Below are 19,436 nucleotides of genomic sequence, written 5' to 3' on the forward strand. Positions count from 1 at the left end.
AACTGCTGCTGAGAATTGATGTGGTGCAAGAGGAGTGTCAGTGTTTCACAAGGTGGTTCTATCGCCGAGCTTTTGTGGGATCTGATTCAAAGAGCATATAAACTGAGACATCCTGTGACAGACATAACTGCAACATCCCAGTTTCACTACACAGTATGTTTACTATCCAATACAATCAATAATGATACATAACAAAAGAAGCCAATAAACATTAAATTAAAATATAAATGTTTTGTATATTTTTACCAAAAATTATGATTGAATTTAAAAATAAATATGTGAAGAAATTTGAGCAAGGATTACATTCAAGAAATTCTGGAAATGGTTACTGACTGATTTATTAAATTTTATTAGATTTTACACAGTGTAAGCATCAAATAACTAAGATTATAGTTGAATTATGCAGATACAGATGACAATATGTGATACTACCATACAAATCAGATTTGAGAGATAACTACAGATTTTAGAGCACTGTGCTTGAGTATTTTTTGTGTATTTTCATACATTCTTATACATTTATATAATACAATGTATTCTTACAGTAAATCATCATCATCACCAGTTTTATTGCTGGTGGCTTTGGTAACTTTGCTATTTTACAGAGTAAGATATACACACACATACTACTGACAAATAATAATTTTTATAGAGAGACTTGTGCCACCAGGGCACACAACATCAACATTTCATTTATAATATTCATAATATAACTTTTAAACCAATTACAACTTTGAGGAGCATTAAACTATACAGCTTCTGTAACTGTTTCCTATTAATGACCTCTGTGGCCATAAGGAGCTATTATGGGATAATGGTGAATGCTAAAATGTCATGTAAGAGTTGCACAAGCAGAGTGGAGCCACAAACTAAGATCCAAAGTTTGCTAATATTTTATGCAAAAACCCAGTGACTGTGGGTTAGGGTGGGTGTTTGTTATTTTGGATGGATATTATTTATAAATTCAGCTTTTAACATGTAAGAAGAAGACTGAGTTATTGATGAAGATTCAAGCCTACTTTCACCACAGACCAACTCTTCAGTTTAACCTCTGACCTCCTTTAATAGAAGCTCCTCCTCTACTTAAGCCAATACAAGCAGATAATTAAAAATTGCCATTGCATAGAACAGCAGACAGTTTCAGCAAGTCAGGTGGGTCAGCAGTAGTGAGCTGCGGTTCACTGTTCTGTGAAATGAGAAACACAATTTACAAGAGATTTAGAAGTTTAAACTGGTAAGCTGCTGTTCAATTGAAGAATACTCTTGTGGTAAAATAGGGAGTAACAGATCTGAGAGGAGAGTAAAACTCAAAGGAGGAACAATGAAATAAGAAAATGATGAATAATTGCAAAGATGAAATAAAATATTCATTTTCAAAAAATATCATTGGTCCGCCTCTACCACAGGGGGCGGGGCTTGTGGCCATCATAACATGAAAGAGGAAGTGGCTCGACTGAACCTTGGATCATACTAACATTATTGATTTGTATTTAGCTTTCCTAATAACTTCCAGGAAAAATACTAAGGCAAGTACCATTAAAACTAAGGTAAGTGTAGGCTTTTGTAACGTCTAGTGAGTAATTGTACATGTAATGCAAAATGAAGTCCGCAGCGCTGCCGAGGTAAAGACTTGTGTAACTCTCCCTTAGCTCAGAGGCTAAAGCTGGTTAGCTCCAAGCCAGAGACTCTAACCTGCAGCTCACAGAGAGCGAGTTGTCTGTTCCGGTGTCATGTATTTCCCTTTATCACGCTATCTTGATAAGATGTTGCCTTGAGGATGCTGATATTAGTTTTAACTGTCACAAATTAGTTGTTTGTTATATATTTTCTCTGCTCTGCACCCTTATCTCAGCCTGGGGACTTTATCAGGTCTGTTGCACATGTGGAGCACCAGGCTTAAACGATAGAGCTTTATCTCTGAGGCCCTGTTTTTAACCCTAATATTCTTTTTGAACATCATTTAGGGCTGTTGACATGCTTCAGAGGTCTGCCACAGATGCCAAGCCAGATGTAAAACATGGTTAAATACAAAAGATTTTCATTTACATCTGTCATTTCACAGTTTTGTTTACACAGCTCTACAACTCCCAAATCCAAGATAATTATATTTCTGTTACTGGAGTTTTATAACAGATTAATTTCTCTGGGGTCAAATAAACCCCAAACACAATTAATGTCAGTATGGAGAGTAACAAAAAATCTTTTTCTGTGGATGACTTTGTAAACAAAGGCATTGATTACCTCTTCTACAAATTAGGTTTTAATACAGGCCAAAAAAACAACACTTTTTAAAGTAAGAAAATGGTTAATGTTGTATTATTTTGCATATACAGCAGTCAGGTCTGTAGCAGTAACAAAGTCAGCAAAACACAGGGATTATTATAGGGAACTCTGTATATACTGTATGTCTGTGTATAGTTTGCAGAGTGACACCATGGCAACAGAGGGGGAGCCGACAGATTTGATCAAAGTGCTACACCTCCTGGTGCTCTCTTTCTCCTGGGGCATGCAAGTCTGGGTCTCCTTCATTGCAGGTGCGACGGGCACAATATACTGAATCCATTCCCATTTCAGCACTACATTTGATTTCTGACCCCTTTTTCTTGATCTTGATGTTTTTGTCTGCAGGTTTTGCACTGGTATGGCAGGTAACTTTGCACACATTTGGCCTGGTGCAGAGTAAACTCTTCCCTGTTTACTTCTACTGTCTGCTGGGTAGCAACTTTGTCAGCCTGGCTGTGTATGCTGTGTACCACCCCAGAGAGCTGTTGGACTGGCATGAAAGTGTGCAGGTCGAACATCACTCCTGCACCTACGCACACGCTAACAAAATTATACACAAACCTCTGTGTATTTTAATCACATTACCGTAATAGTAAATCATCATCATATTTCTTTCCAGTAAGATATTTTATCTCTGCTTGTCTTGCAGATGGTTCTGTATTTTGTGGCATTGATCATGGCAGGTCTGAACGCCCAGTGGTTTGGCCCAGCGGCCACAGAGGTAATGTTCCAGATGAGGGAGGTGGAGAAGGAGCATGGCCTGGGGAACCAGATCGGCCTGGGCAGCCAGAAAGAAGCGTACGCCAAGCTCAAAGAACAAGACCCCAAGTACAGAGCCTACAAAAGCACATTTGGATGTTACCATGGGTTGTCCAACCTCTGCAACCTGATAGGATTCATCTGCACCACAGTTAATTTGATCTACACAGCTCTGCATTTATCTACCATATAGTGAAAAATAGCTGTCAGGCTTCAATTTTTGAAAAACATCTCACCACGTTTTTCTGCAGTCATCACAGTATTTCATATGATCTGGAAAAAATAATCCTTGAGGAGTCAGGAAGGACAGTATGAACCTGATTTAAACATGCCCACAAATAAACTTGTAAGTGACATCATGTGAACTTATACACAATTTTGGATCAGTGTAAGAACCACTGGAGGAACTGCAGCTATCACAAGTGCCCGTTATGAGTGAGGAGGCCTTTGATGCGTCTGAGCTTCCAAAAAACTCAGTACTGCTGTTCACTTTTATCTGTCAGTTAAGCATCCCATCAAACAGTATCTAATTAATACAAAATAGGATGTATTTTTTTTTGTATGTGCGTTTGATAGTTGACATTATTACACATGATATTACCCCCTGCTAACAACTCATGTCTTATAAAAACGCCGGAGAATTGAACCAGCAAACGTCAAGTGCTGTGTGGCCAATTTTCTTGCATCCCCAGCAGGGGGCGATGTTTGGACACAGGCATATTCAGGGAAAGTTAGCAGATCTATTGTTAGGCATAACATACTAAATTTCCTTTGTTAAATGCTGTGTCTCCAAATATTATAATGGAATGATGGAATTGTATTTTGATTTTGACAACAGTGTTGAATAACACTATGAGTGTGAGATTAAACAATGTGCTATTTTACTCTGACACGTGCATCCACTGATACCTCTTTAAATCTGGTACCACAGGTCTTTCTGTTCTGTTCGTGTCATGATCTTTATGCCCTAAAACCAAGTACTTGTTTTATTGGATTGGTTTGGAAAGAAACACACTCATGAGTGAACCCAGACCCAACAGACAGCCTGGATTTGGAATAGTCAGGTTTTTAATGTAATTACCAGTGACGCACATCAGATTTTGAGAGGAGCAGCCTTGAATGCAGAGAACGGTGCTTTGCTGGCCAGCTAAAGGATGAGAGAGGCACTGTCCCTATTACAGCACTAATGGATTATAATGGAGACATTTCAATATAAAATGCAGGGACTGAACATAAAGGGATGGGGCTTTTCCCAGTGCAATTCATGCTGGCCCTTTTTTAGATGTTGCCTTCTAAGCTGTCCTGTCTCCTCAGGTTTTTAATTTTCTTGCTTTCCAGCCGATAAAAATACAACATGGTAACATACAAAATTACCTCTAAACACACTTTGTTTTAGCTCGCTGACATTGTGTTAACACGCCTTATTGTCAGTTTGGAGAACGTTCAAGTCAGTTGGTCTGAGTGACAGACCAACTGACTTGAAGGAAAGAGGCTGACTATACATTCCAAATCTCTTGAGGAATGTTAGATCTTTTGCCGTCCTGTCAGGTTGCCTGTAGCAGTGGCATCAGGAAATAAACTTTATTTAAATAGAGAACAAGTTTATCCACTCATCTCTTCATGTCATGGAAGAGAGATTCTAAGTAAATTGTTTATATCCTCAATAAAGCTTGTCAGATGGCAGGACAGTTGGTAAAAATAATTCAGTAAAACTGAACCAACCTCCAAACATCTGCATGTAGCCATGAGTAGATCATTTGGTTGAGCCGAGTGCAGGCATGAAGACAATGAAGAAAATTGCTGCTGTTTAAAAATTCCACAACTCTGGCTGCTCAAACTAAAACACGAGGAAGTAAGGAAACAAAAGGAAGTGTTAAGGACTTGCATCAGATAAGTTGCACCATCCTCCCTCATTCCTGACCCACACAAGGAAATGAATATGTTTGTGTTTGAGAAAGAAAGTCACTGCAGCAATTACACTCTGAATGTAGACTGCTGCTAGTTCAGGGCCCATTATTTGGAACTGTAGTGATACTGCAGAGCAGCCCAGCAGTAATATGGTGTGTTAAATTATTTATGAGTCAGGGAGTCTCAAGCAGCTTTATTCAATGATTTCTAATGTGGAAATGTAGGCCTAATTTGCAACTGTCTGATCTCAGTGATGGATATGCACCTATGCAGCATTAAAACACTGAGATCCTAACAGAATGTACAATTTATCAAAGGACAGGGCCACGCAGTCTGATACAAACATTAACCACAGACACACACACACACACACCTCTGCTTTAGTTAGCGATTATCAACCTCTCTGTTATGCATACCAGAAAAACAAAACTATCAGAGCTCATAATGACACCAACAGTGGTTAGCACAAACTTACTATGAGCTCCACTCCCATCAAGAATTTGTAGAGGTATGGAGAAAAATGCTGTGATCAGCGATTTCCATGTATACTTTCAAGTCTCAATAGAGATTTTGCATGACTATTATATGTAAAAAAGAATACACTAGAGATGCACCAATGGGACATTTACTCTGCTGATTCTGATACCTAAACTCAGAATATCTTCTGACATTCAGTACTTAACTGATACCAGTGCTCTCTTATTCACAAAATTTTAGATCTGCGTATCTCTTTGGGTTTAACTCATTGAGATCATTTTTATATAAGGTATTGGGAGACCATGGATTTTTGTGGTGCTTAAAAAACTGACTTAGCAGCCGAATTTGGATAAATAAATGGAACTTCTAGCAAAATTCCCTGAGGCTCAAGGGCACCAGGTTCACTGCACAGAAACAGTTAGTCAATGTGGTTATTCGCTATCTCACATGTCACATGTACACTAAATGTAAGGTCACTGCCAGCAGCAGGTTAGCCAGGTTAGCTCAGTGACTGGAAACAGAGAGTAGGCTAATAGCTAGCCTAACTCTTTCCAAATGTACTATATATATATATATATATATATGTGTGTGTGTGTGTGTGTGTGTGTCTAATAACTGAAAAGTATAACCAACAAGTACCTGCAGTGTGGTTTTATGGACTATTTCTTGGTTGGGCTCAGTCACGTCCTGCAGTTCACTGTGAGGGCAAAAACACAAAACCTCTGGCATTTCCTGTCAGTGGGCAGACCCACAGAGCTGTCAATGCTCTTTACTGTGGAATCCGCTGTTGTTGCTATTTTGGCTCACAGTGAACGAGTTGCATTGCATTTGATTAATTCTTGCAAAAAATAATACAATGCTCAAATTTGGTGACAGTGAATATCTGATGGATCTCTGCAACGATTTATTTCCCACCCTTTCCAAATCACAGTTCATTTATTTTAACTTTGCCCCCTGTGCTACCTGCTCATCTCTTGCTACCAGCTATCCCATTGTGCTCCTCGTGAGGGATTTGGCCCCTCTCATAGAAAATGTCAGGGATTTACAGCCATACATCAGTTCACAGCTGAATCCAACAGATCCTTCATGATCCATGGGGATTTACTAATTTTAAAGACTGAAGAAATGCCACCATTTTAATTTCAGACATTTTGAGTTTTGCTGTTAATGTAAGAGTGCTCAAGATTGTGTGATATTTTTATTTGTTGCACTGATGTCCATGAGGTACAGCATGTTGTTTCCCTGTATGTATGCCAAGCATATGTACGGAAATGACAATAAACCAGAGCATGAAACCTTACAGACTTTTTTTGCAACCAACCACCTGGAGGGTTATTCCTGCTCTGATTATATGGATATTATATAGACACCATGAAGGAGAAAAACTTCTTATTGGGTGTTAGCATTGGAAAAATACAGGCCTTACAACTATAACTTCCTAACAAACCCTGTGGAGATAATATGTGAATATTATTTAAAAAATAAATGACCTAATAGCCTGGACACACTTAAAGTTCCTGTTGCAATTTTTTTTTTTTTTTAAAAATCGTGTTGTTTCTTTTGGGTGTGTGCATTGGTGTGGTGCCCGCGCACTCGCGTGCGCACGCACAGCGGTCGGCCCTATCCTCGAGCTGTGTAGACTGACACAGCCTCTCAGGTTTTAGCGAGTGACTGTGTCCGCATTTACTCGGTCACAGAGTGAGCTCCAGCCACAGTGACAGCTTTGAACACACAAGCGAGATCCGGGAGCTGCTCCAGCAGTCGGCGACAGGAGAAAAAAAAGTAGCCTGTTGAGGAAGGAAAGCACGTCGGCTGCTGCTGGTGCTGTCGCTGGAGCAGGAAAGGATATTTCAGGTGCACTTTGTTAGCATAATTTCATAGGTATCTCACTGTCGGACGGAGGACGCCAGATTCGAAAGGGAACCGAGTTGGACGTTTGCTTTCTTCCACAAGAAGGTAAGTTGGTCCAAGTTTCAGTCCAGCGGTTTTTCCTGCCTCACACTTCCTTGCTAATGGGGCACCTTCACTCCGAGTAGAGTTACATGTTACCTACTTATTTGACAGGTTTTTCCTCACGGGCTGTTAGCTAATGTTTGAGTTCTACCACAGTTTTGCTCTTCTTCGCCAACTTTATTAAAACAAGTGGATTTGACATAGAGTAATAGTCATTTTCCAATATCAAGATAAAACTAATGCCCAAGCTACTATCTGTCATCAGTGTTTGCATCTCAGTCCTCCTCCTAATGAGAGAACAGATGTGACAGCTGCCAACTAATCAATAGTGGTCATTTCCTGTGGGTCAGGCAGCCTGCAGGTTCCTGGCTCAGCAAACAGTGCCAGCTGGGGGACCTGGTCGCACCATCATCAGGCCCTACTGCACCACAATGGCCTCTATTTGTTTTACTAAGAGATAATGCTACTTCAGTGTGCCATAAAGGAGCTCCCATTCTCATCCATGCCGCAGCTCAGTAAATGGCTATCCTCCACTACATGGAGGATGTCTGTTCCCTCATGACTGCCCTGATATCATGGCAGGTGCTGATGTGGGACTGCTTATCAAAGTCATCACAGCTGCTCAGTGTGATCTGGTCAGGCTGTTTTGTTTGATAGATTAAGATGTTTGAATGGGATACTGTTGTGTCCACATGTTCTACATAGTTTTTTCAGCATGTTAAAAATGATCTCTGAGTGCGGTCAGTTGTATTGCTTTGAATATATTGCAAGTAGTTTTGGTAATTTACATGCTAGACGGAACTTCCCACCACAGAATTAAGCAACACAGCACAATAACAAGAAAGCACTATGTAAATCTCGCTATTTATGTTACACGTCTATGAAAAGATAATATAAAAAATGTCCACTGACTTTATGAGCACACTCCTTGACCTGCAGACATCTGGAGCTCCACAGCAAACAGGGCGGACATGTGACTGGGTTTACCTCAGGCTTAAGGTTGAGCTGATGAGAAAATTGGAGAGAGAAAATAATATAATTAAGTGTGGGTGGGTCCATGCTATGGGATCTATAAGTATGTACCTTGGAGACCCTTCCACTGCACAGGCATCATGTGATTTTGGATTTTGCAGCCGATGTCTTGAGAGATTAGAAAGACTTGGGAGTTATGGCTTGAGCACAGATCTTTATGTAACACCCAGAGAGCAATTTACAGTGAAAAGGGATTGTTCTTATAGGGAATGTACCTAGGCTTCAGATGTGAAGTTGCAAAAGAGTGTTGCAATTTTTTCCCACTGTCAGAAAGCAGCAATTTCATTACAACATCAACCAACATGCGAGGCTGCACAGGCTGGTATGTGTAGAAAGTCTCTTTCATGCTACAGTGGGCTGGGAGTTAAATGTATGTTACTGCAGTTACAGAAAAATCCAGGGAAGACGATTTACAAGTTTGTACTAAGAGGTTTCATGACCTGATCACCTCTGACCTGATCAAGGTTTTCTGCATTGCACAGTTTTAACTCTCAGTGAGAAAGTGTTCATGAGACAGCTGCAATATATTTTCAGCACATGTAAAATAAGTAATGGGCAATTTCTATGTCCTTATGTTAGTTATTTTAAATAGCTTTTAAGGAGACACACAGCTGTATACAAAACCAAGCCATGAGTGTATACACAATAAATGATTTAGCCAGGCTTCTCTAATTTCTCAGTAATGATCCTCCTCTCCTCTCCCCACTTTTTTCCTACAGTAGTTGTGTGATAGATATCGCTGTCCTGCTCTGGAGACCTCCATCTGGCCAGTTAAAAGCTGAACGAACTGACTGCTTTGACCACTAATGGGTCTTGCTGGCAGCTGAGTCCTAGTCTCGTCTCCACGGAGACGAGCCTCACCAGAAAGAGGCAGGGCTGAGCTGAGCTGCACTGATTGATCAGCTGTGTATGTCTGTGTGTGTGTCTGTGTGTGTTCTGTGTGTGTGTGTGTGTGTGTGTGTGTGTGTGTGCGTGCGTGGGATAGATATGGCTAGCTCTCTGGTTTCCTTTTCACACCAAAAGCTGTGCGGCTGCTCTCCCTCCTCCCACTGTTTGGATGACTGACACTAAAAGGCTTAGTGGCAGGCAATCTCATACCTGCCCCCAGGAGAGATTACACTGACATGAATGGTTACAATGAAGCAGATGGCGGAGCTTCCCATAATTTAAAAGTACAACTTTGCTACTCTAAACTTTTTTTCATTTCGATTAAAAACCTTTTAACAGAGTTGGAACAAGATTCCCCAAATTCAAGATGGATTTCACCAACATCTAACCAAGCTTTGATTCAGGAGTCCTACACTTTGTAATTTATGTAATATTATAATTTGCTGAGCTTGGTTGATTCTAGTGCTGAAATGATAAGTTGGTTAACTGATGAATAAAACATTATTATTCATTCCGTCAGTAGGCAGCTATTTACAGCAAAAAAAAAAAAAAAACTCTGATAAACCTACTATACACTACCTGCCCAGCACCAAGCCACAAAAAACAGTGTCAACTACCAGCTGGTGAAAATAGTCGTCAACATTTAGTCGACGACAGAAGTCGAAATTTCACAGCCCAGAATAGATTTTTTTCCCGATTCAATCCAATTCAGTTCAATTCAATTCAATTGATGATTCAGTTACATCAGATAAATACCAATGCTGTAGAAATCACTTCTTAACTTAAACTTCTACATTCAACAAGTTAGCAACAGGCTAACTGGAGCCAATCCCAACTGACAATGGGCTTGAAGCGGGGACACCCTGGACAGATGGCCAGGGTTGACATACAACAAACAACCATTCACACTCACATTCACAATTTAGAGTCACCAGTTAACCTAACTTGCCTGTCTTTGGACTGTGGGAGGAAGATACTTCATGTTATTGTAATTGTTTTGCTTAATTTCTTCTTCTCCCTCTCCAGATGGCATCAAATGACTCGCGGCTCCAGCAGCAGCCCTCTCAGAAGGATGCGGCCGACCAGAACTTTGACTACATGTTCAAACTGCTGATCATTGGCAACAGCAGCGTTGGAAAAACCTCCTTCCTGTTCCGCTACGCAGATGACTCCTTCACCTCTGCCTTCGTTAGCACAGTGGGCATCGACTTCAAGGTCAAGACTGTCTTCCGCAACGACAAGAGGATTAAGTTGCAGATCTGGGTGAGTGGATTAAAGATGGGATACATTGTGGCTTTGATTTGTGGTATCACATTACATTACCACATAAAGTATAAACAGCAGGTTGCGTTGTCTCTGTCTAAGTCTTTTCAACACCTGAGCTGTGCATTCTATGTGTTGTTGGATGCTCCAGACTCTTCAAGTTTGCTTTGGCAATAAAAGAAAAATAGGGAGATAGTGAAAGGGAAAGTAAACCCATGTGGAACGTTTGTTGGCACCAGGACATCCTTTTCAGTAAATGTCGTGTCTGCACGTAAAGATTAGATAGAGGAAGGCTTAACAGAAGACCTGTTAACACAAACTGCGGGTTTGGCCATTGTGTAAGTTTAGCCTGTGAATTGTGCAAGTGTAAAAAGCATGACTTCCTCGTAGTTTCATACAAATTCTTACTCTTTGCCCTTATCTGCCATCTACCATGTGTTCACATAAATGTATAGACAGACACACAGACAGACAGATTAACCTAAGTAAAGGAGTACAGTTGTCAGGTTTCCAGACTTTTGTTTGATGCCACAAAGCCCAGTTGGAGGTCAGTGTCTTCCAGGGGTGTTTTACTTTACTTGTGCTGAGCTGTGTAACTGGTTGGACTAGCCTTTTTATCCATTTGATTTGATGGGGACATTTCTCAACAAGATTTAGAGGACTGGTTCAGCAGTGCTAATACTGTTTGCATAGAGGCAGTGAGAAATTGTCTTACCTTTGATTTCATTACCTGATGAATATAAGTCCAATATTTATCCCCTTTTAGCTTTATGTTTGGTCTCTACTAACTCCTGAGAGAAATATTTATCTATTTAGCTGCTAAATCCTCCACTCTGTTCATCAGTTAGTTGTTAACTGTGTCTGTCTGCTGTTTAGTGATGACCAGGGAGTGCACTGTAGGTTTTTAGAGTTCCTCTCTTTTTTTTCTTTTTTTTCTTTTTTTTTTTTTACTAATAACAACTGCCTGCTGCAGCCAAAAATGACACTGATGAGAGCAGCAAGTGTGAATCAGCACAGTAACAGCTGTGGGTTGGAAAACCAGAACAATGAGCTGAAAGGCACTGAAATGCTCTGTAGAGCCGAGGGAAACTGCAAATTCTCTGAGGGTTTCTCAGTTTCTCTGAAGCTGTTATAAATGTTTTTTGTTTAAACAAATTTCCACATAAGATGATCTGAGTTGTCATGTTTTTAAACTGTTATCCTGATGTGACCCAAAATCCTCCATCCTGCTTGTGAGTGGACCTTGAGTTTTTCCCCCCCAAACTTTTATATCCAAGGTCAAGTAGCCATGCTGTTGCGAGACCATTAAATATTTATAGCAAACAGTGCAGTGATAGTATAGTTTGTGAGTCAAACACAAAACAATACAGTAACCTTTAGCTTTTGAAGCTAATATTCTTTCTTTATTGTTGAGACCCTCAGGTGTTGATTTAACCATGTTTCACACAGCAGTATGTAGTGTTATTAGGTTTTTACATGCATTGCGGTTGGTGTTGATGCTCCACTTGAGATCACTTTTCCTCTCTGCTAAGTCAGTTTAGGTGTGTGCAGCATACGTCATGAATTTTGGGGTTATCTCAGGTTGGGCTCAGAGACTTTTACAAAGCCTGTTTCCACAATTCAAGGATGTCATTTTAAAAGACATTATTACATGTAATGGAAAAAATATGATGGAGATGAATGATGGGAAACGTGGGATTCAGCGTTTTTGAAGTTAGACCCGCACTAGAGTCAGAAAGCCTCTGCTGTTGTGATTTTGTGTTCTCGTTGAACAGCCCTTTAAGGAAAGAGTTTGACTTTTTGGGATTCCACTTATTTGCTTTCTTGCAGAAAGTGTTGTCTCTAGGATACAAATTATGTCACAATCAGCAGCTCTTTAGCTCAGCCTAAAGACAGTGTGTATATGTGTGTGTTTGGGGGGGGGGGGGGGCTTGCTAGTAATGTCAGCAACTCTGACAGTCTCAATAACAACTGACCTCTGGTATTGATTGTAGGACTTTGACATTGTTCTAAAAGGTGTATCCTTAATATTTTCTCCACCTCCTGCACATTCCTTCACAGTACACTACAAATCCTATTGATATATACTGTTAAGGCTGTTCAAACAGATGATTCATTTGAACCAACAATGTGTGAGCCACTGTATGACCAAGATGAATCAGCAGCAGGGGAGCCTCCACCAAAGCATACACTCACCTACCTGACCAAACATGTGTCTCTGTTAGATGTCATGCAGTGTTAGATGTGCATGATACTCTAACAGCCAGGGAGAAGTTCGAAAGAATTAACTTTAATGACTGTATAATGTGTGTTAGGTGCTTTGTGAATTAGTCAGGTTTTGAGAAGGTGGGCATATTTTGTGTGTGCCTGCTCTTGACTCAACTCCTGATAATGCTGCTGAATGACAAAGAGACCTGGTATTTCCTTAGGTCAGGAAGCACAGGAAGTTCCCTATCAGCATCTGACAGAGACATAATGAAGATATACTGCAGTGTTAGTGTAGCAGTGTATTTAAAGGGCGTGGGAGCTGCGGGCATGTCCTCATATGAGTCCTCCCTTATGTGGTGTTAATAATCAACTCTGTGAAATTCCCTGGCTGTTAAATTCATGTTAGCTCCCACTGAACACTATCTGTAAGAGATTTCACCAGGTTACCAGACAAAGAATATTGTTGATGACCCCTTGCCAGCTGCTAGCCTCGCTCTGTGTATCATGGATAACACACCACATGGCCCAAGCACAGTGAATACCTAGAGCTTAATCATATGTACAATGTTAACATACTGTTTACATCCCTCCTTTTTGTGTCATGGAAATATGTTTTTGATCTCTGAGCAAACACACACACCTTTCGCACACTTCGCATGAACACATCCACACACAGGTTGTGTATGGTAGCCTAGGGGATGATGATGCGCCACTGTGTTGTGTTGGCAGCTGATATAAACACAGGTGACGCATGTTTAAAGATCAGGGTCCCAATGACGTCAGAGTCTCTGACATGCAGCAGCCTGATTTAAACCCCTCCCTACCTATACTCATACATATACACATGAGGGAGCAGCTTTTGTTTACTGGCTGGGCTTGATTATAGCCCTGGAGACTGTCTGTTTGGTTAGATGTCCCATTATGCTGTCAAATATTTGATCATCTCTGCATGGATGCGATAAAGATGGACCTGGAATATTTCACACTTTACTTAAACAAAAACAGCCCTGACAGAAAGCAGACTATCTGTGGCATCGGAAAGAATAAAAGAATATACAGGGAGTAAGCAATCTCTTCATCCCTGCTGTCTCTGAGAAGAAGGATCTCTGCAGCACACTGTGCTCAGTCTTGTCCATTTTGTAAAGTGAGATGGATCATTTAGGCCGACCACCCAGAGCAGTCCAGGCTGTAATGGAACATTCATAACCTTCAATGGCCTCTGGTTACCTGGACAACTCACTCCTCCTCCTTTTCACTGTGAGGAAAACATCAGACAAACACAGAAACACCCACACAGGCCCCCGATGCAAATGAAGGACTCAGACTACCTGTTTGATCTTTCTGATTTGAGCATCCACTGGACTATTGTGAGCTGCTGACTGTGACATCACACACAGCCTCCACTTAAATGGAAGATGCTCCTGATAAACAGGTCACTCATTGTGGCTGGGGGGTAACAACACACAGTAGCCACACCTTCCTTGACTCTGTGATGCTTGCGTCTCTGTTATCTGCAGATTTCTTGTTGCTTCTTATTGATGCAAGCCAGAAGTCCTGGTTGATGAGAAATGATTGTGGCAGGAGCTCATATCTAAATGCCATCCCCTGATGGATTGTGCTGTGTTGAGCAAGTGGCATTTTGATGTGGTAATGAAGCCAATGCTTTGGAGGGAAGGAAACGCACAAAGGTTTCAGAGAGTGAAATCATATCTTGGCCTGACCCAGGATTCACAACTATCTTTTTTATTAAAAAATAAAACAAAAAACAGACATAAAACTTACTTGAGTTTTATTTGAAAATGCCTTTGATAAAATACTAATTACAAGTCTCTCATCATGAACAGTCTTATGTCAATTAATGTCAGTTTGAGAGAAAATCAATAGTTTATTGGCTGTTATACCTTCTATCTCTGGCCCATTACCTCTGATTAATTAGACCAGTGATTCCCAAACAAGGGTACTTGTACTTGCATGTCTATAGATGCCAGGGAGTATGTGGAAAGATTGTGGAGTAGCTCATTAGCAGTTAACAAGCGAGCACCGTTTGTCTGAACAGTTTGTATGAAAAACGTTTTGTAACAATATACACTTCATAGTGTTAAATTTAAATTACATTTAAAAATCAGTGGTGTAAATGTAGGGGGAGTTGCGGGGAACCAGACTATATGACCAAGTTCAGTCTGAAAAGTCCATCTGCTTTCTGCCAGATGTCTCTGAATTAGACAGTGGTATTGGAGTTGCCCAGTCACTCTAATAGCTAGATGATGGATTCACTCCATATACTCTTTGTCGGTGCAACTCAGAGCCAAAGTATTGCAGCAGAAGGCCATAGTTTGAACAATATTGCCCCCTTGTGGTTTCAGATCATATATTGGATGATCACATGAGAATGTGTGATTTTTTGTTTGTTTTGTTGACAAATGTAAAGAGTATGAAATATAGTACAGAAATGTATTTTATGTGTGTTTGTGTAAATGCAGGATACAGCAGGGCAAGAGCGCTACCGTACCATCACCACAGCCTACTACAGAGGAGCCATGGGCTTCCTGCTCATGTATGACATCACCAACCAGGACTCCTTCAATGCAGTGCAGGACTGGTGAGTAGGGAATCTTTGAACAGGATGTTATGTTTTTTGCCCCATTGGTGTTTAGTCAGATTATTTCATAAAACAGTTGAATGAAATACGGTGTGAAGTTGTGCCATGGACCAATAAGCAATAGTAAGAATAATCCCACCATGTGGTCACTCATGTAGAATGTTTGCTCATAAGTTGATTTCTTCGTCCTTTACTATCTGTCCACGTAGGTTACATTCATTTCTTTTCCACACACATTTTGCTGCTATTTGTAATTTGTTGCAAAACACCAGCTTCTTACAGATTTCACCCAAACATTTTCACGCACCAACTCTAAGAGATCCTGCAAAATCTGATGGCTTTTTCCCAGTAGTGGAACTACAAAAACTTCATAAATTTAAGCGCTGACCACCCATAGATTAATGTTTTTGCAGGTTATACAGGGAAGCATCTGATTTATTAGGCTCTATATTGCCTTACAGATCCATTTTTTTTATACTGATTTCAATAATGTAGACCATATAACTCTGTGTATGTCCTGTAGGGCAACGCAGATCAAGACATACTCATGGGACAATGCTCAGGTGATCCTTGTCGGTAACAAGTGTGACCTGGAGGATGACAGGCTTGTACCCACAGAGGACGGCCAGCGACTGGCAGAGGAGCTAGGTAAAAATTGTCTCAATATTATTTGTTGTGTTGTAATTTTTTTATTGTCTCTCTATATATTTTAACATATATACATTTCTCTTTTCATAGTAAATTGAATATAATCACATTACATCTTGCTTGTCTTCAGGTTTTCAGTTCTTTGAGGCCAGTGCTAAGGACAACATCAATGTGAAGCAGGTGTTTGAGCGTCTAGTGGACGTCATCTGTGAGAAGATGAATGAGAGCATGGAGGGAGACGCTAACCTCGTATCCAACCACAGGAACCAGGGCCTTAAAGACTCGCCTTCAGAGAGCCATGGAGGCTGTGCTTGCTAAACCATCTGCCCTCTTACCAAGTTCCCCAACAAATACACACACACACACACACACACACACACACACTCTCTCTCTCTCGCTCTCACTCTTTCTTTCTCTCACACACACACACATGCACTGATACTCCTACATGAAGATCAACTCCTTTTCTGTGCCTCAACCCTGGAAAGTGCCGCATTGCTTCCTCTCTCTTCAATCCAGCCACGCCCAGCTCTGCTTTGTTCACACATCGCAGCACAAACCAAAGGACAGACAGCGGAGATAATCAGCATCACCGCTGTCAGACCCCCTTCTGTTCCCCAGGCCTGCCTTTCTGTCTTATCCCTGAAAGAGGCCCAGTCTGCCTCTGTTTGTCTCTGTGGTCTCGACCCATCGGGTCTGTGATGAGCTGATAGTCCAGCAAAACCTGCCCCATGCTCTGTCCACTCCCCACATCAACTGCCTTGTCCAGTTAGCATGATACATTTGCCACATTTAAAACATTTGTTGAGTACCTTTAATTCTCTGTGTCAGGTATGTGTGCAGGTAGCCAGAAGTTAGTGGTGCCAAATACGTCTAAATAATGTGTGAGGATAGCTGTACTTTTGGCATTCATTGTTTTGTTTTAGATTCACATGAGTTTCACTCCACATTGACTATATATCATAAACTCTGTTTATGCTAAGAGACATACATATAATTTAATTGTCACTTCTTAACTGAAATACATCATGTTTTTGAAATAATTTTTTGAGGCAAATTTCTGAGCGCTGTGATTGTGACAGTTGCATGAATCATTTTTGTACAGCCTATTTGAAATTATGTACTGTATGTCTCAACCACAATCATATTGAACTAAGGGCCAAACCAAACCTAAAGACCAAATTTAACATTTTGGGAAAAACGCTCATTCTCTTTCTTGTAGTGTTAGATGAGATGTTTCTTATCTCTCTCATGTCCGTACATTAAATAAGAAGCTATAGACAGCAGCAGACATATCGTTAGGGCTTTGTTATCTTTGGGCAGAGCCATGCCAACAGTTTACCCGTTTACTATCCTTGAGCTAAGCTAGGTTAACCACCTGCTCACTGTCACTTCACATATACCATACTGACATGAAAGTGGTATCACTCTTCCTATCTAACTATCTATCTTGGCAAGAGAGCGAATAAGCAGTTTCCCAGCACATTGTGACATTGAGGCATCCCATGATCCATCACTTACTAAGTTAAAGATGATGGATTAAAATGATAAAGAAAACCAACAGGATGTCATCATTAACCTTGTTTTGTATTTTAAATTTTAATACCAGTCTTTTGCTGCTCTTTGCCTTCCTTTCTGAGACAGCTGGTGGTTGATGCTAATGGTAATTGTTGTGCTCTGTCCTCTCCTCGTTTGAGGAAGTCGTTTAACCCTGGTGACGCTTGTACTTGTCACATGACCTGCCTCATGGCATGTCCTCGCTAACCCCTTTGTGCCACTCTTTCTGTCTCTCACACATACATGCTTTCACCATTACCCACACACACACACACACACACGTACACACAGACACACACACTGTTATCCCTAACTGCAGCATGGCAAAACAGTTGGCATGGCAAACATACTATGCTTAATAACTTGAATATTTACAAAATAGTGAATTATCTTTTTTGTTTGTTTGTTTGTTTGTTACTGACATAATGACTGTTTTGTGCAAGTGCAGCACCGTGTGTGTGTGTGTACACTCACAAAGGGAACACTGATCTCTAAGAAGGATAGGTTTACGTCTCAACTGCTGTTGCCACTATCAGGAAAAGTAACGTGCCGGTGCAGAATGTTCGTTAGGAGATCCTGTGTCACTTTATATCCCATTACTGTAAAATCTGTCATCTTTTCATTGAAGTGAATAAAATAATGTTTTATCAGAATTCCACAGTACGTTATGTTTGCCACCTGTTGAACTTAACAGCTTCTGTTGTTCTTTCATATCATTTTTCACATTGCAGTATTGAACAGTCAGAGTCAACTCACTCTACACCACGGTAGCAGCCTCACGTTGCCATGCCAAAGCCTGCCGTCGCTCCGCAAACACCTGGGGGGGGGGGGTTAGGGTCACAACTGGGGCTCAGCCCACTCCCTGCTATTGCATAAGCTTAGTCTCTCCCGTCAGTGTGTGCTGCTGAGGAGTGAATTTAGTTTCACAGATTATCAGATAGCTGGTTATTATCGTGTCATCTGTACCACAGTGAGCTTTGATGCAGGGGTTTAAGGAGATTGTTTCACTGACTCATAACACTACATTTGTATTACAACACTGTACGGTTTAGCAGTGTATTTAAATTGAATGCAAAGGCATCCAGAGAGCATACAATATCTGACAGTTTCACAATTGCAGCTGCTGCTTGAATACATACTGAATGTGCTAATGTTGTACCTGGCACTGCTGTGCTAACCTGTCCACTTGTCCAGTATCTGCCATATTGATAAACTACTGACTCTGATGCTGTTGTCCAAATAGGTTTGTAGCATTCAGAGCTGTTAGTCTGGTGTGTCTTCTTTCTTCCTTTTGTTTATGGTCTCTTTGTTTTCATGTGTTGCACTCCTGATAGATAGATTTCAGTCTGATCATTTGATCCCTTTATTTTCAAGTTTTGAATGTTTTGGATGGAAACATTGTGAAAAAGTGCATCTTATATAACAAGAATTAATTGAACATGTTGAAATGTGTATATGACAGTAAAGAATATATTCATTACTAAAACGAGAGTGTCATTACCAATCATTGTTTTCAGTTCCTTTTACTAATCAGTTACACAGGGTCCTATGGTACAACGTGGCTGGTTAGTCTTTGTGGTGATAGCAGCATCTAAAATGTAATTTATGACCATGCAGCCTACCTCCTAACCTCAAAACACCAGGCCAGAGCTTTTTTCATGTTTTATCTGAAGAACCAGAGAAACCACACTCTGCCATTGTCCTCCACAACAATGCAGATTTCTTCATCCTCCTCTTCCTGTTAGCACAGGGAGACACAGCTACCTTCCCTGTGCAGGGCCTCAGCACAACACAACTTATCTGGAGTTGAATTTTTCACTAAACGGGCTCAAAGGGATGTGGAGCTGAATGTTAAAGCTGG

General features: G+C 40.7%; 3 protein-coding genes across 4 annotated transcripts in view; 2 read left to right on the top strand and 1 right to left on the bottom strand.

The window, feature by feature from the left end:
* Positions 1-320: 320 nt before the first annotated feature.
* swsap1 (SWIM-type zinc finger 7 associated protein 1) overlaps positions 321-19,436 on the bottom strand; it is a 28,539-nt gene continuing 9,423 nt past the window's right edge. Inside the window, exons 3-4 of the mRNA XM_018698596.2 lie at positions 8,293-8,385; positions 321-1,186 (exon numbers count right to left, since the gene is read on the bottom strand). Coding sequence (XP_018554112.2) covers positions 1,106-1,186; positions 8,293-8,385 — 174 coding nt within the window. The 3' untranslated portion in view covers positions 321-1,105. The remainder of the gene's footprint in view (positions 1,187-8,292; positions 8,386-19,436) is intronic.
* Positions 1,387-3,932, top strand: tmem205 (transmembrane protein 205). Of its 2 annotated transcripts, none has more exons than XM_018698600.2 (4): positions 1,387-1,526; positions 2,419-2,534; positions 2,629-2,792; positions 2,933-3,932. In XM_018698600.2, exons 2-4 carry the CDS (start codon positions 2,435-2,437, stop codon positions 3,233-3,235), a joined length of 567 nt encoding a protein of 188 aa, XP_018554116.1. In that variant the 5' UTR covers positions 1,387-1,526; positions 2,419-2,434; the 3' UTR covers positions 3,236-3,932. The 2 variants fall into 2 exon arrangements, with proteins under 2 accessions (XP_018554116.1, XP_018554115.1); XM_018698599.2 differs by having other exon boundaries at positions 1,391-1,547.
* rab3db (RAB3D, member RAS oncogene family, b) lies at positions 7,021-19,061 on the top strand. Its single transcript, XM_018698597.2, has 5 exons — positions 7,021-7,383; positions 10,327-10,563; positions 15,252-15,370; positions 15,894-16,018; positions 16,149-19,061. Exons 2-5 carry the CDS (start codon positions 10,327-10,329, stop codon positions 16,334-16,336), a joined length of 669 nt encoding a protein of 222 aa, XP_018554113.1. The 5' UTR covers positions 7,021-7,383; the 3' UTR covers positions 16,337-19,061.

Source organism: Lates calcarifer, linkage group LG11 (assembly GCF_001640805.2).
Source record: "Lates calcarifer isolate ASB-BC8 linkage group LG11, TLL_Latcal_v3, whole genome shotgun sequence".
Classification (NCBI taxonomy): Eukaryota; Metazoa; Chordata; class Actinopteri; family Centropomidae; genus Lates; species Lates calcarifer.